Source organism: Actinia tenebrosa, unplaced genomic scaffold (genome assembly GCF_029948245.1).
Source record: "Actinia tenebrosa isolate PJP-AT-01 unplaced genomic scaffold, QUT_ActTen_1.0 PGA_scaffold14__42_contigs__length_11649687, whole genome shotgun sequence".
Lineage (NCBI taxonomy): Eukaryota > Metazoa > Cnidaria > Anthozoa > Actiniaria > Actiniidae > Actinia > Actinia tenebrosa.
In genome coordinates this window covers 10,727,836-10,746,944 of record NW_028292574.1, presented here as the reverse complement: position 1 = coordinate 10,746,944, position 19,109 = coordinate 10,727,836, and the positions used below count along the sequence as shown (strand labels likewise).

At 37.0% G+C, this 19,109-nt stretch overlaps 3 protein-coding genes across 4 annotated transcripts in view; 1 reads left to right on the top strand and 2 right to left on the bottom strand.

The window, feature by feature from the left end:
- Window positions 1–7,008: 7,008 nt before the first annotated feature.
- Window positions 7,009–14,130, top strand: LOC148911497 (uncharacterized). Of its 2 annotated transcripts, none has more exons than XM_089029481.1 (4): window positions 7,009–7,204; window positions 8,366–8,770; window positions 9,659–10,495; window positions 11,448–14,130. In XM_089029481.1, the coding sequence occupies exons 1-4, from the start codon at window positions 7,120–7,122 to the stop codon at window positions 11,585–11,587; spliced, it is 1,467 nt and encodes a 488-aa protein (XP_088885607.1). In that variant the 5' UTR covers window positions 7,009–7,119; the 3' UTR covers window positions 11,588–14,130. The 2 variants fall into 2 exon arrangements, with proteins under 2 accessions (XP_088885607.1, XP_088885606.1); XM_089029480.1 differs by having other exon boundaries at window positions 7,010–7,204; window positions 9,656–10,495.
- The window catches only part of LOC116308533 (N-chimaerin), a 39,980-nt gene continuing 29,859 nt past the window's right edge, over window positions 8,989–19,109 (bottom strand). Inside the window, exon 16 of the mRNA XM_089029476.1 lies at window positions 8,989–9,323. The gene's annotated coding sequence lies outside the window, so the exon portion shown is untranslated. The remainder of the gene's footprint in view (window positions 9,324–19,109) is intronic.
- Window positions 12,086–18,841, bottom strand: LOC116308523 (uncharacterized). Its single transcript, XM_031718973.2, has 2 exons — window positions 18,765–18,841; window positions 12,086–15,973 (listed from the first exon to the last, which is right to left on the bottom strand). The coding sequence occupies exon 2, from the start codon at window positions 15,939–15,941 to the stop codon at window positions 14,418–14,420; it is 1,524 nt and encodes a 507-aa protein (XP_031574833.1). The 5' UTR covers window positions 15,942–15,973; window positions 18,765–18,841; the 3' UTR covers window positions 12,086–14,417.

Here is a 19,109-nt window from a genome sequence, read left to right as displayed (position 1 = left end):
TTCGCGATCTAAGTATAGCCGCTTGTCACCCCTCTCACACTTAATAATCGTGGTGACAAAAAGACACCTATTACGTCGTTCTTTAAAATATATCATTTTCTATGAAATGTATCTTCTATTTTTCGCCCTGATTTAATGATTATGTACACCAATCATCGGTCTTTCAACTTGACAAAATTGTTTGTTCAACATTATTTATCTTTTTCCAGGCGCGCGCTGCTGTTAGGTATACAGTCAATTCAAAAAATGTTGTCGTCGACCAACTCAAGCCTACGCGACTGGACCGAAAGGAACTCTGGGTAGTAATCATTGAAGCCGAGTTGACTCCATAATTTTATCTGACTAGTTATGCCTGGTTTACAGCACGAACCTTCGTAGGCGAGCCGAAAGGAGACGTTTTTTTAATGCCTTCGTATTTTCGGGATTGTGAACTGAATCATAACTACTTTGTTTTTCTTTCCCTAAACCCAAAGACATGCATTTGATGGATGTTTCTCGCCATTATTATCTTATTACTAGCGGGAACAATTTATTCAGAACGAATATTTAATCGCGTCAGTGATTTTTACCCATATTCCTTTCGGTCCAGTCGCGTAGGCTTGAGCCGGTCGACTCGAGTTGTTTAAGGCTGCGTTCATAATGTATGGCAAAGGGGGGTCAGGTGAAATTAAGGGGGGATCGGGAGAATTTTAGTAGGAAAAGGGGGAGGATGGGCAAATTTTTATCAGAAAAATGGGGGGATGTACAATTTTTGGAAGAAGCTACAAGCCTTGCTTAGGGTGGATTGTATTTTTTTTTGCATGATTTTAAGGGGGTGTTAAGAATTATTCTGGACATTTCAAATTTTCACCTGCCCCACCCCCCTCTGCCATACATTTTGAACGCCTAATTTTGCATCGTTACCCATTGCAAAGAGGTTTATTTGGGCGTCTTTTCGCGCAGAACTAGAATCATTCTGCAGTTTTTGGGTGACCTCGTAATTCGTACACATGTCAGCCATTAAGAGAACGGTGTATAGTGACTATGATAAACTCTAAATGGAAAAGAACGGCTCTAACGTCAGTGTTCCTTCAACTCTAGTAGCCGGTCTTCGGTGCACACTTTACTCCCTTTCTCCATCAGTGCTCTGTTTTAAGAGTATTCAAAGCTGAAGCTACAGGGATTTAGAGAGAAGGCGAAACAGACGTGAAAGATCGAACCGAGTCCCTCTAGTTCTGAAGGCCGGGCCGCGCATTAACCAACTGAACTACGCGCGTGATGAATTCCTTGACCGGCAGTCATCAAATTCAAAGCCTAGTATACTATGCCCAGGTTTAACTACTAGGCAAACCTGATAAATAAAATGTCTTCTTTTTAAGAAAAAATCAAAAAATTGAAGAAAAAAGTTGATTCCACACTGCCATACCACCGAGACATCCGCAGAGCTGAGGCGTCGTATGGACTTCGGACCTGACGGCGATTAAATCCTTCTGCCCTTGGGTGTACGAATTACGCAAGAAAATGTTCTAGCCGAAGCATCAGGGGAGAGACCAGCCGGCCCCCAGACCATATCGGCTAATCCCTTCCATCTCTGCCAAACACGGAATCGGATGAAATTGTAATGTTAAAAAGTCTAGTCTATCTGGTTTATTGTTTTCACGGCTATTGTTATGTTGATTAATCTGGAACCGTGGCCCGGTAGAAAAACCTTCGACTTCAATGACACTGAGAAAATTCCAGTTGAGCGACGTTAGTACCTGGGTGGGTGAGCTGAAAGTTATCCCTACCAAAATAAAAACTTTTTCTCGCAATTTTGAATTAATAACATAAAAATACCTGAAGTAGTAGTATTTCTGACCTGGTTAAGGAATATTCTTTCCCAGTATCTCTTAACCTGACTTAGGAGTATCTCATACCTGACTTAATTCAATTCGATTTCAATTCAATTTCAGTTTATTTACACTGTTTTTTTTCAATTTTATATAATAGAATTACAAGAATATATATAGTTGAATAATATTTAGAATTTTTAATATAATTAACAATATAATAGGTGTAAGTGTTCGACAGCCAAAGGGGCAGCTTTCTAGTTGGCTGTCGTAATTTTCATTTAGGGTCAGAAAAAGAAAAAGAAAAAGACTACAATACCAAAGACTATAATATTAAATTGAACAGTATAAATTTTCCTCTATAGCAAAAAAGGAGATAAATTGAATAATTAAATATATATATATATATATATATATATATATATATATATATATATATATATATATTGTTATTGATTACTGAGTAAGAATTCCTTATACATCTGTTTGAAGGATGAATAAGGAAGACTTTTGATTGATTTGGGTATTGTTTCCCAGATTTTAGAAATACTAAAATTAAATGTAAATTTACCATAATTTGTTCTTACTTGTTTTTTATAGAAATTATTATTAGATGAAATATATCTGACACGGGTATTATAGATTCACTGAAGATATCAGATATTCCGGAAGGATTGCTCAAAAGTTTATGAGTAAATAATGTCTGTCTTATCTAGTATATATTTTCAATATAAAGGATGCCTAACAGCTTAAAGTATGATTTCGGATCATCGCTTCTCTTGAGAAAGAAAATGCATCTCATACATTTCCTTAGTTGAGAAGACAGTTTGTCAGTATTACTTTTATAAGTACCTCCCCAGCTCATGATCCCATAGTCGACATAAGGATATATTGATGCATAATAGAGGTTTGTGAGCATCTTAATGCTCAGGTATCTACGCAATCTATATAAGATTCCTATATTTTTAGCTATTTTAGTACTAACATATGACAAATGGTTTTTCCAGTTCATAAATTCATCAATATATACACCTAAGTACTTAATGCAACTTTTTTGCTTGATGTTAGGAATAGTTAAATGGGCATGTTTCCGCTGAGGAGTTGTTATTAACATATAGTTTGTTTTATCAAAGTTAATTGTCAGTTTGTTGGCACTGCAATATTTATATATCTTCGGAAGTTCATTATTAACTACATATTGAAGGTCGGCTAGATTCTTAGAAAAATAAAATATATTAGTATCGTCAGCGAAGATTCTGAACCTTAAAATATTTGATGAGTCAGGCAAATCATTTATATAAAGAAGGAATAGTAAGGGTCCTAGCGTAGATCCTTGTGGCACACCACATTTCATGAAGAGATGGTTTGATTTTTCATTACCAATTTGCACAAATTGTGTTCTATTAGATAAGTAGCTACGGAACCACTGTAGAGGGAGGCCTCGTATACCATATTTCCCTAGCTTTTTTAATAAAATACTGTGATTTACTGTGTCGAATGCTTTCGAGAAATCAAGAAAAATTCCGCAAGTAAATTGCTTATTGTCGATGGCAGTTCTTACATAGTCGCTAAGTTCAAGAATGGCATGTTCAGTGACTTGCCAAAAATTCAAAATATTTTTTCCCCCGATTTTTAATTCGTACTATGATTTTACTTTGATTTTGAGTTCGATTTTTTAGTTTGCTTATTTTGACCGTTTATATCTCACTTTCCGAAAATTGCGCATGCGCCAAAATATGGATTATGCCAGAGCCCTCGTTCTTCGCCGCAGGCCAGAAGAAATGCAGGCTCTGGGTACGAGATTCGGTAAGAGTGGTTTATCGTAGTTTCAATCAATCAATCAATTTTTTCCTCGCTTTTCTTCCTTGATTTCACGGTACTAATGGGGGAAAATCTTGTTATCAAAGTATATTAAAGTATTAGAAAATAAGACCTTATTTGATTTTACTCTAACGTTTGCGTTAATTATACGTCTACGTATCCCACATGGTAAAGAGTTAGCACGAGGGCCTAGTCATCTGCGGACACAAATCACTAAGCAGGTCTGCTGGTCATAGCAAGAGGTTAATCATTTACGGTCTAGGGGCCGACTAACCCCTCCCTTAGGCTTCGGCCGAGCTTCCTGATCGCTGTAATTCCTCCCGGGATAGCGGTGTTGGGGTCGAAATCTCCAGCGTAGCCGTAAGTCCATACGACGGTTCAGCATTCGATGTCTGGAAGTATGGTCCTGGTTAAATATTAATAAAAATAAATAAATCTAATCTACATTCCAGTTGAAGTTTTGAACAAATCAAAGCAGAAAATATAATAGTGACAATTGATAGAGTCATTGTCGAGTGAAAAGATTAAACCTCAGTGAAGGGGCGTCGGCTTGCTCGAGAGCTAAGCCATGGACATTAATGTTCTTGCCCTGATTTATCATGGTGTCACATGAAAACAATCTTTTGTTTTAACGCTATGAATTATGGTCGTGAAATTAATATAGACAAAAATGCAACAAAAACAAAAAACGTACTGGATGAGTACATGTGTCTACTGCTGATAGATACACAGCAACATTTTTGAATCATGTATATGTAGAATATTCACTTGCAGGTATTCAGGGCTTAATATTCTGCTTACGGAGCTCAATTATCCCTTTAAAGAGCTCAAATATTGTCACTGTAAAAATCTGAGTCAGTTTCACATCGCTTCGGTTCTGTCAAATCGTTCATGAAGCGATATTGTTGACATGCTTAGTGTAGCACAAACACCCCAATTCTGTGGTCGTTTTTTTTTTTTTGCGATAGATTCTTTCAAGATATTGCAAATACCTGAAAGCACTTTAATTAAACAACACTTGACACATTCGATGAAACCTGTGTGCCTAGCTTGTTCCAAAAAAAACAAAAAAAACAGATAAAATTCACTACAAAAATGGCTGCCATTAAATTGTAGAAATCACTGAATCCTACCAAATCATGTTTGAAACGTTGGTCAAACGTTTACCAGTCGATAAAAGGTCGTAAGCAGTCGCAAACAGATCATCCAAGTTAACCAGCCAGTACGCGGGACTTCGGATAACATCGGCTATCCTCGCCATGCCCCGCTAGCTGTGCACGTGGGATCCGAAAGGGATCCGAAGTTTCACACCCCTTACACCGGGATGAACTTTATGTCAGTTATATCGTATGTCATTTAACTACATTTTTCGCTAGTTAAATAGGATATGAAGTATATCTGGGTAAACTCGATGGCATAGTGTCTACTGCTTATTAGAGAGTTTTAGATTTACGTTCACGGCGAACGTGAAACGTCAGTTGACCAGTAAAAAATTCTTTCAAATTACTGAAAAAGAATCGCAAAAAAGTCCAAGTGGTAGAAAAACAAAAGAATATTTGCGCTTGGTGAGAAGGTTTGTAAAAGGGAAAGTAAAATACAGGAAAACCATGAAAACGTGGTCACGTTTGCCGTTTGCGGGGAGAAAAAAAGTCAATCTAAAACTCTCTATTAATATGCAATAGACACAAAAAACTGCAAATATTCATCGAGCACCGGCACCGAGGTTTTTTTGGGGGGAGGACACATCAGATCTATAAATTCAGCTGCACAGTAAAAGAAGTTTAAATTCGTGGTTGTTCACCATTTTGTCTCCCTTATAAACAAGATGTGACGTCATAGTGAAATAGGGCAATTGCGATTGCAATTATCACGGGGAGTTTTGCGTTATTATGAGAGGTGATTACTGTCAATGATGCTGTCTCTGTGCTGTTTCGCCCACGACTGAAATCTCATGTGGCGTCGTTACTTCAATTGTAATTGAATCTTCTACCATATTTTCTCCGTTGATACACACTTTGAGTAGCTAGTCTTAATGAGAAATTGAGTATCGCCTTAGTTTTGGCAAGTTGGTATTGTTTTTGGTGTTGTTTTTGTTATCTTTTTTGCTTTAGTTTGTTTGTTTGTTGTTCTTTTAATTTTTTTTTTTTTTTGTTCTTGTTTTTTGTTTGTTTGTTTGTTTGGTCTGTTTTGTTGTTGCTCAGTGTAGTATTTGGGGGGAGAGTACTCCGCTTTTTTTTTCAATAAATCGCATAAACCTAACTAACTAGTTCTTAACTTGATTTAGTCAACCAACATAGCGGCAACTTTGACAGACAGTAAAGTTACGACTCGTTCGCAACGGCCAAAAGAACTTATTGGATATAAAACAATAGCCGGAACGAGGCAGTAAAGATCGTTCTATTCATTACACTGAAAGGTCTCTTTGATCGGTGCGAACGAGTGCAAACCTGATACGAAAACCCACGACGAAGGCTGCACATGCGCTTTGAGTAATCCAAATTTGACGAGGAAAAAACTGCTACAACATGCGTCAGTTTGTTTCACTTCTCAGTGTTACAGAATATATAGTTTTAACTGCTGAATTTAGCTTAATGAGTACGACTGACCATGGTCAATTGTAGACACTTCCCAGTCGCTTGCCTTTTTGTTTTTATTGATTATTCGAAACCACTTCTGAAGACACGAAATTCCGATAGAAACTGAACTGTTCGAAAACTCGAGTCTGTGACAAGCAGAGTACAAGGATTTGAATGAAGAAGCAAAGGAATAAAGAAAATATGCAGTGAATTTGAAGTAAAGGTCGAAATTCGTTTGAATAAAGTGAAATTTCTGGAGTTGATGAAGAATTATACTCGACAACGCTTATCGTTTACTATCAGCAATCCCGTGACTTTTCCGTTTATGAAAAGAATTCATGACTGATTTAGCACGACTGTCAATCAGCAACAGCGACAACAAAACATGATTGCGAAAGAGAGCACTTATTTAATGAACAACAAAGGAGAAAAAATCAAGAACATTGAAGAAACGATGGAGTTTTAGTTTGTAGCGACGAAGGAGAGGATTAAATTTTTGTATTTATTCCAATGGAAAGAAAAAACATATTAGTCTTTTAAAAAGAACTACTCTATAAGTCAAAAAAACAAAAACAAAAAATTAAAATTAAAAAACTAAAAGAAGACAACCGCAAAACCAAAATATTTTTATAGACTTATTTTTATTTTCACTGAATAAAAGAAGATTTCAATTTGATATTTTGGCTTGTCTTGGCTTGTAGTTCCGCATGTGTACATAGAGATTTTTGAAAGTAATGTTTTCTAAAATTGATCTAACCAAGATGACAAATAGTCAAGAAAACGTGACAACGTAAAGGTCACTCCCCTCTTGAGTCAAAGCAATACTTCCTCTTAACTTTCGCTTCTTCTGTAGCTTGAACTTTCTTCAGCGATAGATAAGTCAAGTCGACTGAAATTTATCGAGGAATTTCATCATGAACGTTCACAAGTGCTTCGTTATTTTTGTTTTGGTCGTGCTGTTTGACGATGCCTCTTGCAACAACAATTCAACCACGATTGGTAAGTTAAGAGTTGGAAATAATGTCTAAGCTTCCGCCTTAATAGTTGAAACATGGCAATAGAATTGCTAAACTTTGAGTAAAAATATACTAAAATCCTTAATTTTTGATTATAATCAGATTGAAACTATAAGCTTTGAAGTATACAATGGTATCGTGAATAGTTTGTTCTTAAATCTTTATTGATGGAATTGCTTGAAATTGTAGGATAAATGCCAACTTTTTTTCCTGTCTTAAAGTAAGCTGTATCTTCAATTCTGAATTATTATTTTTCATGATTGCAAATATTTACTCTGGAAAATATATATAATAATAATGGGAGGTTCTTATATAATTAACAATTAAATTCCTCATATGAAAGTGAAACCTTTTTTATTAAAATTCTTAGCTTTATTTTTTATTTATTTTATTATTTATTATTCTGTGTTCATCACACCTGAAATAGAGACGAAAACCCTACATTCCTAGCATATTAGAGGTGGGGCGAGTGTGTTAATACCCCAATTATATTTATATAGATATATAAAATAATTAACACGTTAAGAAACAATTTAAAATTATCTAAAACGGAGAATTGTGGAATAGGAGAATGATTGTCTGAAGCGCCATTCTACCTCCAATAAGACTTATATATCTGCTTGAACGAGTCGAACAAGCAAAGCATTGTGGGTCAAACAATCGGGACGTCAATTCTTGTGTGACATTTTTATTATTTAAACATATTTATTCTGACATTAATCCCAAGAGCGGCAGTTCATCTATATGGCTTTATTTATTTGAATAAATTGCATGCGAAATATTTTCATTTGAATATTTTTTCCGTGAATATTTTTGATAATCAGTTACAGTCGTTTGGGCGGGAAACCTGTGACGACATCCCACGGTATCCCTTACTTATCCCACTACTTGTAATTTGTGTATTTTAATCTATTTTTAAATTGATGTGAAGTTAAAGCTAAATAAAAACAAACAAACAAAAATAGATGCGGACAAGTCAGATTCGCTAAACGACATATTAGTCACGCAATATGACATACCAGTGATGCAAAATATCAGTCACGCAAGCACAAGATTGGGTTTGTCTTTAAATGAATCTGCAACTTTATATTTAACTGCATAATCAAGGAACAAAATAACATTGGATTTATTTTAACATCTACAGCTAATACCACGTTAGGGGTCAATTCTTCTACCAGTGCAATGTTACAGCAAACAACTATGTCAACAGTATCACCATCATCCGTAATATCGTTATCACTATCACCATCACCATTATCATCACCATCAACATCAACATCATCATCGCCATCATCATCATCATCACTATCATCAGCAGCAGCATCAGCAGCAGCATCAGCAGCATCACCACCACCATCTTCATTATCACCATCACCATCACCATCATCACCATCATCATCACCATCAGCAGCAGCAGCATCATCAACACCATCACCATCACCACCATCATCATCTTCATCACCACCATCACCATCATCACTACCACCAGTTATATCATCCAGCACGGCAGCCACGACGAACGTTACTCAAACTGTTCGCCCTTCAGCTAGTAAGTAATATTTTTATTACAGATATATTTTGCAAAGCCGTGATGCGCAAGGGGTGGATACAGTACCTCAGTACGGGGACCTTATTGGTCTTGGAGCATTATTTTCCCATTTCAGACCACGTGTCATTCCCTAGATTATCATTTCTTTGTTTAACGGTTATACATGAAAAGACACATGAATATGAGTACAACTCAAACAAAAAATTTCATTTTCAAGAGGATGACACGTGGTCTGAAATGGGAAAACATGAGATTCAGATGAGGTCCTTAGTTCAAAACAAGCAATATTCCAAACCCCGTTTCATCTCAAATGCTCTCCTTGCCTACGTTACATCCATACTTTGAATGTAAATGAAGTTTGATTAAAAAAACTTAACTTAAGTAGGACCACCAACATTTTGGCCAACAGTTCTTTAAGCTACGTGATTGGAATGTATGTCAAGCTCAATGGACTACTTCGACGATACGGCGGCCATCTTGAATAACAAGGCATCATGGGTCGTCCAGGGGGCAAAAGGCTTTGTTATAATAATGGCGTATAGATTGACGTTTACTGTTGACAACAAGACAGTTTGACAAGAGATAAATACAAAAATAAAAATGGACAGTTTCACAACCGAGAAAATTTCTCAAATATCGTGGGGTCTTCATTTTAGCATCTTGGTTTTTTTGTTTGTTTGTTTTTTGCCCCCCCCCCCCCCCCCTGGGCGACCCACAATGCCATATGACTCAAGATGGCCGTCGCATCGTCAAGGTAGTCCACTGTCTTAACAAGTATGCGTGTTTATGTTGTACGTGACGTAGTATTTTTATGAGCAGTTGTGTGCGATGGATTCACTAGGATAGACAATATAGGATAAAGGTTTTAAATCTTCGATCTCTCAGCAGTACCCACCACAACTCAACCAACCACCAAATCAGACGTACCAGCAAAGTCTTCCCAACCACTTGGATCGACAGAGATCATCGGGATCATCGTAGCTGTTATAGTCGTTATCATTCTGGTTATGGTTGTAGTTTATTGCTGTACAAAGAGTAAATCTGAATACCAAATGGACGGAGAAGGACAGCCCATGGAAGCTGTCAATGATAAGAGATCAGGAGAGGAAGGTGGTTTGGATCATGATGCTTATGTGGAAGAGAATGAAACAAACGAAGATCGGCATGAAGAAGGTGCCTCAGCTGCGACAACGGAAGCAGCAGAGAAGCAGAAAGAAGGCGAAAAGCCTAGCGATGAGACTCCGAATAATGCAGAAAGCGATGTTGTCAAAGAAGAAACTAGCGAAAAATCTGGCCAAGACGAGAAAAAAGAAGATGGAGAAGCTCAAGTAAAAGAAGATGAGAAGAAGGCTGGTCAAGCAGACGCGGCTGAAAGTGGAAAGAGTGAAGAAAAGAAAGATTCTCCTGAAACTGAAGAAAAAGATGATACAGAAAAGAAGGAGAGCACAGAGACGGAGAAGACGGAAGAAGTAAAAGGAGACGGAGAGAAGAAGGAGCCAGAGTCTGTCAGTGAAGAACAAGACAAAAAGGAAGAAGATACCTCGGCTACCGACAAACCGGATGGTGAAAAAGAGGGAGATAGTCCAGATACTGAAGTCAAGGAGGATGAAGACAAGGAGAAACCAGACACTGTCCCTGAAGACCAAGACAAAGCTGAAGCCAAAGGTGATAGCAACGTGGAGGAGGGGGTAGAGGAACAGGACAAGAAAGACGACGAGAAGGAAGGTAAAAAATGTTCTTAATTAGTTATCTTATAAATAAAAATATTATGTACTAGACTCTTATACACTATGTGTGCGGCAACAGTGGAATAGAGGTTTTGCACCACCACGTGACGGCACTCATGTTAGATGGCAGGAACAATACAATCTTTTACATGAGAAACAATTCAGTTCCCAAGAGCATTTTATTGTTCTGCCATCTAACCACAGGCATGCGCAGTCTAAGCTGTATTATGGGCACCAGCACTTGTCTATCACAAATACTTGGGTTCCATTCCTAGACCCATACACATAATCCTAATACACACTGCGCAAAGGTAAGGGGCCGACGTGCAATGTCCATAGCTTCATTCAATAAGGAAACATTGCATTCGGAGGTCGACATTGCATGCGGACTTCACCCCCTTTGTCCACTTTTTTGCCCACCACAAACAACTCACAAAGAACATTTTCCAATCAGTTGTCAATACGTCCAATTGATTTATAGTCTGCCACTAGATCGTGTAACCAGTCTAGATATAGTCTAAGGAAGCAGAGAAAGTTTGACCTTCTCGTTACTAAAACGAAGAGATTAATTTGCAAACTCATTTGTCAACATGAGTCATTTTAGGCAATGTACCTATAAGTACTTGATAGTTTACTTACATATATGATTATTTTTATCACTTTAACCACGATGAGTCTTTTGGGATTTAGTAATGTAGCTTTAATTCTTAGCTTAGCCTAGATATTTGAAATAATTTGTTTTCTTTGCAAAGTTGTTACGCATTCAGTTTTGTTACTGCGAAGTGCAGGACTTAATTGAACTTAGCCTATCTATCTATCGATCTATCTATATCTTTCTTTTCGAATGCTCGGTTTTAAGCGCATTCACTAAAGCTACACGGAGTAGCGAGAAAAATGTTTGCGATGTCAGACATCTGATTCCTCGTACTTGTTTGCCGTATTTATAACAGAAACGCCAGCGAGTGAACCAGCCAAAGAAGAAGAACCAGCTGCGAAAGAGCAATCCGAAGATGTCAAAAAAACTGAAGAGCAAGATGAGAAGAAAGATGAGACAGAAAAAGATGTTGGAGAGGACAAAAGTGCTGCATGATGAAATTCACCGTCCCTTGATTGATGTACCCTGTGCCTTACAGTTAAGGTTACCAAGCTTTTTTAAAAAAACCGCTTCTGATGAAGAGTCGTGTGAAAATGAAGAATTTTATAATTTCTTTAAAAAATGAACTGAAGACGTGGACCAGCCAGACAAATACAACGTAACATAGAGAGTTAATTTTTATTACAGCAAACTGGACCGCCTAAAGAGCGATCTGTTGAGGGTTGGTACATCAGGCAATGCTCCTTGTGGCTTGTCTTATGTGTTGCGCGATAGAAAAGTTTTCTAAGGGTTTTCTCCTTCCACTAAAACCAACATCTATATTCCGATTCAATCATACAACGAAGACCACGGGTTTGTTATTCTCTGGTTATGAAGTGCTACGCTCGTTAAAAAGAATTGTTAACAGGAGATATTGATGTTCCACTAGGAAATATCTCATGCAACTTGTGTCCGTGTGCAAAGGGTCAAACAGTAACACCGACAAAAAACAAACAAGATGGAAAATGTTTTTATTTTAAAGACATATCCTTATTTTGCAAGTTGCAGAAATACGTTTTTCCTAGGAATAGAGACCCTTTAGCACGACGTTCTTGCTAGGTACCGCAAACCTCAACTGCAGTTTGACGTTAGGCGTTTTCCGTCAAAGTTTTGACATTTAGCAAGGCGTCATGACAAAGGTGTTGCTGGAAGATCCGCTATATTTAACTTTATTAATGCTGAGTGTTTTTGTGTGTGTGTGTGTTTGCGGGCGTGTTTCTGGGCCTTATCCCTAGCGGTTAGCGATAAACCTGATGCTAAAGGTCTCTAATTGTCAAGAAACTGTTAGCGCAATTGTCGCGAAAATCACATCTGCATTTTAAGCCTTAACGATGCAAACAAGTTTAAGTTCTGTCAACCTAGGCAAAAGCTCTTTATGCCATTTGTCATGCTCGCGACAAGTTGCAAGGAACATTGCCAGTTTATAAAGTAGTACGACTTCTAAATGGATCTAGTTTTAGTCTTATAGGTTTACACAATCCTCATGGCCCAGTGGATTGATATTTTCTGTCGTGTAACTAAAATATTTACTTTGATAATTATTAGTAAGAACGAAATAACATCTAATAACAAAACTGATGACGACTAGTTTTCTGGAAGTTTCGACACTCGCCGATTGTCATAATCAAGAGTGCGTGTTTATAAAGGCAAAATATCTATATATACTATATATCAATACATTGATAAGTGGAATCCGAAGAGAGAATCTCCTATGGTGACATATACTTTGGCTTTGAGAGAGTCTGATTGCATATTGACTGAATTGTGTTCTCAAGATGCATTCAGACTCTCTACAAGCCAAAGTGTTTGTCCCGTAAGACATTCTCTTCATATACACGCACTATCGATAATGGCACCCGAGAGTGCTGAAACGTCGAGAAAGCTAGTCATCATAACTTGTGTTAAAAAACAAAATTTTTAGTTCAAAATTTTTAAAGCTCTGTAAAACAAGACTAGAGCTTTATGTATGTTTGGACATGAATGACTTTACTGACAACGACTTTCATTCGTGTTCATTCATATACACTCAATTGCAAAATTATACACCCTTCTCATAATGGCTGACGAGCGCACAAAAACGAGGTCACCCAGTCATCTTGCAAGGCTGAGCAAGGCTGCTCATTCAGAATAAAGGTGGATAGCGCGAATACAGGTCAAAACAAGAGTTAAATTTCTATACTTTTCTGTTATAAACTCATTTAATGTACTTTTATATCTTGTATTGTGAACTAATGACTGGTTGACCTTGTTTTCGTGCCCTTTTCAGCCATTATGAGAACGGTGTATTGTCGGTTTGAAAACATAGAAAACTGAAGCTGAGATCGGAAAGGTGTTATGGGAAATACGTAATTATCCTCTGATGTATTCAGTTGAGATACGCAAACGATATGAAACATGTGTTAAAAGCCTCCATGCTTTCTGTGAACGCAATAATTTATGAACATTCTACGAGTTGTCTCACTAGATACATTTAACCAACGTACTTCTCATGTACATGTACCATTTTGGTCACAGCTTCTATGTTCTATGTTTTCAACCCGTAAATAGACTAAATAATTTTGTCATTGAGTGTATTTATATCATTTTATTATCATGAACGCCAAGCCTATACAAAAATTTTTAATTACGGCAAAAGCCTTTTATTTAAACATATATAAAATAAGTCACTAACTTAACAGCATTCAATGTTTTCCAATTTGAGGCCCTCATTTTAAGGCCAATAAAATAACTTATGGCCTTTCGAAAATCATTAATACAGACGTCTCAACCAAACAGGTTTATTCTCAAGAAAAACTAATTTTTAAACCAAGCCTAATTTACAAGCGCTCATCGTTTATATCACTATATAATACTATATTTTAGCTGCCTATATTTTATCTTAATGAAACTCTTCGCAAAGAGAGATTTTTAAATCTTATTTTCTTCTTTATAATTAAGGGAAAATAAATCAGTTCGTAACATGAACTTACTTACAAAATAATAAACATTTTAAGCTAAAACGTGAGATTACAAATTCAAAGGATGCACATCCGACACACATACCTAACATGTGCGGTAAATCTACGGTACGCGCGCACTGTGACGTGATGATGTCAATAGAACATAGGCGGGTAGAGAGGGAGTCTACAATACGCGCGCACACTGTGAAGTGACGATGTCAATAGAACATAGGCGGGTTGAGAGGGAGTCTACGGTAGGCGCGCACTGTGACGTAATGATGTCAATAGAGCATAGAGATGCAGAGGGAGGGTCTACCGTACGCGCACACTGTGACGTGACGATTTCATTAACAGCAAATCCCTTTCAAAATATTCAAACACGCTTTTCTTAGTGCCCTAAGCCGCCATAGATATATCACAGGGTTGATGAGAGAGTTGATGCACATTACTGTTATTGCTATGCTCCAAGCTACTGCGCCTTCATTGGTCATTCCAGTAAACGCAACCATAAATGACAAGAAGAAATAAGGCGCATAACAAAGTATTAACATGCTAATGACCCATAACAGGGTCACGATAGTATATCTGTACTTGACCAACCTAACAGACGCTCCAGCTCCTGATCTGAACATTTTCATCTTGTTTCGAAGATAACTGAACCTCTTCTGTCGGTAGTTGTGGTCCTCTGTTGTCTTCAAAGAATTATTGTCGACAGAGCCTTTAAATGAAGTCGTCTTTGACTCTGGTTTTAGATAACTGTTTGTCACGCATATGGAAATAGAGCAATTTGATTCCTTTCCGTTTCTTGATGCATCTGTTAACTCGACGTTATCTTTTGAAAATTTAGATACATCAATAACTGAAAGCATAACATCTTTGTCATCGGGAATACATGTTTTGCAAAGATGACGTGACTTATGAAAGTGCTCGATGCGTGTTTCTTCAAACTCTTGTTTAACATCCTCAGGTGCTCTCTTCTTGTCTTGCGTCATTAAATCTGACTGTAAGGAGGCAAAGCACGTGCTTAGGTCTTCATTCTCGACCGCGTCTTCATTTCCTTTAGAAGGTGAAGTCTTGATAATATTTATCTGTAATGATTTTTTCCTCTTGCTGTTATGATGCAAGGCAAACAATCTTCTTTTTGTCTGTTGACATGGCGGAGATGTAGTTAACAGTTCTTGTGGTGTTTCCTTCTCGGACGTCAAAGCAGATTTACTAGCTTTAAAATCCTGTTGCTGACGATTCATTTTTCGAAACATTGCCTCTTGTCCGAGTAAGGCCTTGAACGCCAGCGCGTAACACAAGAATATAGCTCCAAATGTTAGAATCCCAACAAACACGACAGTAGTATGGAGGACTTTAGGAGTAATAAACACACTAGAAACACCCCATACCACAGCTATGCACCACAATACCACCACGACTATGACAACACGACGATTAGTAACCTGGTTACGATAGCGCTGACTTAGATGTATCGCGAGATATCTGTCGATACTTAGGGCGGTAACGGTCAACTCTGAAGAGCTCAACAGCGTGAAAGCGATGGCGAAGCCAACGTCAAACGTGCTGCAAATATTAGCATCGCGATCTACTAACTCTACAAGCCTCCAGGACGCGTTTATGGGAAATGCTGCGAGCCCAGAACCGAAGTCGGTCATGGCAAGACTGCATATCAGAATAAAAGAAGGAGTTTGGAGTTTTGGAGTTTTTATAACGGTCAAGATAACTAGCATGTTGAGTGATGATACTGGGATGGTAAGTAGTACTAGAATTGTACAAGATACGATCTTCAGTATGTAGTCATGACGTAACAATTCTTGGCTGTAATGTGATGGCATTACTACGGGGGGACAGCTCGTGTAGTTCATTGGATCTCGAAGTTTGTGGCACCAGATTATGACTACCAATTGATACAAAGGAAATAAGAAGATTAGAATCTTAAAATGTCAAAACCTAAACTGATTTGTGATCGTTCAACGACGACGAATGAAATCAGTAATATGATCGACTGTGAAGTGTATAGGAAATCGCACAATCTCGAGAACAATTCGGAATTTATAGGTGCGAGTGATGTTGTGAACGTTTTGGACAAGCCTTTAGGCGAGTTTAATTTGAGAACTTTCAAAGCATCACGAGTATCTATAAATTTCGAATTGTACAAGAAGATTTTGCGATCTATTGCTTATAATATACCCCCCCCCCCCCCCCCAATAAAAAGAAGGTAAACCGAAGGTAACGTTTTTTGCTTGCCAGTCTATTGTTATATTGATTTACGCTTTTTATACTTGAAAAATTAATTAAGGTGATTCGCTTGAAATTCATTTATTTATTTATCAACAATATTTATACAGAGGTGCCCAGTTCAGCAAAGCTGGTTTGATATTTGGGCTCTGTAAATATTATACAATATTACAATTAGACTACGAGGTCGAGTTTTCTATGAGTCAATAGATAGTCGATGAGGAGCGTAGCGCCGAATAGACTATTTGACTCATAGAAAACGAGAACGAGTAGTCTAATTGTTTTAGCATAAACCTACTAGCTAATATTATAGCATTAAAAACAAAAAATGACACTGAAAACTTTACTGTACAAAGCTACGGTCAACCGGCAGCACCGCTGTTTTCATTCATATTTGCGAACTCGACTCGAAGTATTAACGTAAAGCTTAAGCTTGCTCTATTTTTATAGCTAATTGTCTCTATTATTACTGTCAAACTCTCTTTCTCTCTGTTTTTTATCTTATCAGTTTTTGGGATCATTTTTCTAATTAATGAGTGATAAACTGAAATAATTTATTTACAAATACTTTGCTGTCAGATCACTCAAAGCCGTTCTTACACTTTCTTTATTGTCTCGTCTGTTCTTACTGTTTAAAATTCTTCTTGAATACATGTGAATAAGTTGTGTTTTGGATTTTTTCTGTTCTTTGAGGGAACCTTTTAAAATGCCAACATTATCTCAGTAGTCAGTTGTTCGTCCGTCGTAAGTTTGCACATGAAAATCTCAGTGAAATCTGACGGCCGCTTTTTCGTGTTATAGAAATTGCCATAATTCTTCAGTTTTTATTTTTCCGTACCGTTCAAAACCTCCATTCCTTTCCTTGATAAAGTTTTGTCTTTTCTACAATCGATTTTTAAAGAACTTTTAGAGAACAAACAGAGATTTCAAAAAAACGTGACCATGCACTTGTCAGAGTAAGTAAATTTAGCATAAAGCTACTAGCAAACTATCACGAATCCTGCAATCTGATTGGCTAACGTACTCACTATCTATAACAAATCTAAGTCAGTTTTCCATGGGTCTGTACTGTAATCGAACATGAAATGACGTCAAAAATGATCCAAACTCAAGTGGAACCATGAACGCAGCGACGTCATTTCATGTTCGATTACAGTACAGACCCATAGAAAACTGACTTAGATTAGTTAAACCTGTGATAGATAGCGAGTAGCGAAAAACAAACAAATACATGGTCAAGTTTTGTTATTACCGCCGTGCAATAAACTTAAACAAAAGACAATTATGTTAGATTCTGAGTGATTAGCGGAATTAAAGTGGCCGGAAACTGGTTTAGAAAGATCTTGCTTCAAATACCTTAAACATAGTTGGTAGTATGCTTAAAACAACTCGCTATCGCTAATCATGCCTCCGTCATTAGCGAGCAAGTGGCACAGCTCAACGGGATCGAATTAAAAGAATATGGCTGCTATACAGTCCATGTATGTACCTGGGTTACAGCTTTAACCAGTTTGAATTGGTTATGCCGGAAGTCTTTTATTTAGAGTCAAATAATACAAAGACAAACTTTTATGAAAGAAAGCCAATTAACTTGATAACTTTAAGTCTAAAGAAAAGAGAAAATGAGTGGGCTTTATAATATGTAAAAAAGTTATGGTGAGACAAATGGTTTTCCTCCTTCGAAAACTACTTTTTTCTTCAAGCTAAATTCTAATAATTCTTCAATCTAAATTCTAATAAATTTTCCTAAATTGGTATGTAAATTCTGCACTATTCCCGGTCCAACATCAGAGATAAATTTAACTGAAAATTTAATAAACCTTCATATAATGCTATTTGTTTGTTTTTTTTTTTCTTTCCAAAGCTCACTATGACGATGTAGAAATTGAGAAATATTTACACCTGAAATGTGTGCTATCTTGACCATTCTTTCGCCTCAACGAATAAACGTTTTTCGAGTTATCGTGCAAAGATCAGTCCTTATCTTCTTTTCTTTCGTCTCCTTTTACGAAAGTGGCACACGGTACCAAACTTGCCCTCTTTACCAATTGCACGAAATATAACTATTCGTTTCCAATATATCTATATACTTATATTTTACTACAAATCTTATCTTACAAATCTTTAAGGGATTTTGCGAACGCCCAAATGCAAATAAGTTAGAGAAAAAGCAGATTTCAATTCAGTGTTTTTGTTCATACGGCATTGCGAAAACGCAGATACCACGGATACCGTCATAAATTAAAAGGGATGCTTAAAATACGAGACTGTTTTTCCAGCAGTCTAAGGTACCATTTATTTGATAAAATATAAAGCTATAATTTATTTCCCAGCAGTATCTGCGGTATCCGTGGTATCCGCGATTTCGTAATGCCGTTATTCATAGACATTTAAAATAAATGCTGTTTCACAATCATATCAAATAATTCACGTTTCTTTTTTTTACTTACTTGAAATTGTGAATTATACCCTCCAATGTAAGATTTAAAGCAGTATTGTGTAAATCTCTTGGCAAGTTCAAAAAGATCTGGAACGTAATATTCAACGTAGTTGCTTAGGTTAAAAAAAATCCAGGCATGATGCACCTGCATATGAAATGAGCAGCCAATAAAACCCATCCACGTAATTTATTCAAGTTTTAATTTTGACAATAAAACAAGTGACTTACTAAAACATTTGAGTATAAGAATGATCAAGTTAAAAGCATGAGTTGCTTTATATATTTAAAGCCTGACTGTCCAGCTTAAAGTCCAGCTTATTTACACAAAATTGCAGTCTCTTTTCGTGCGAAACTC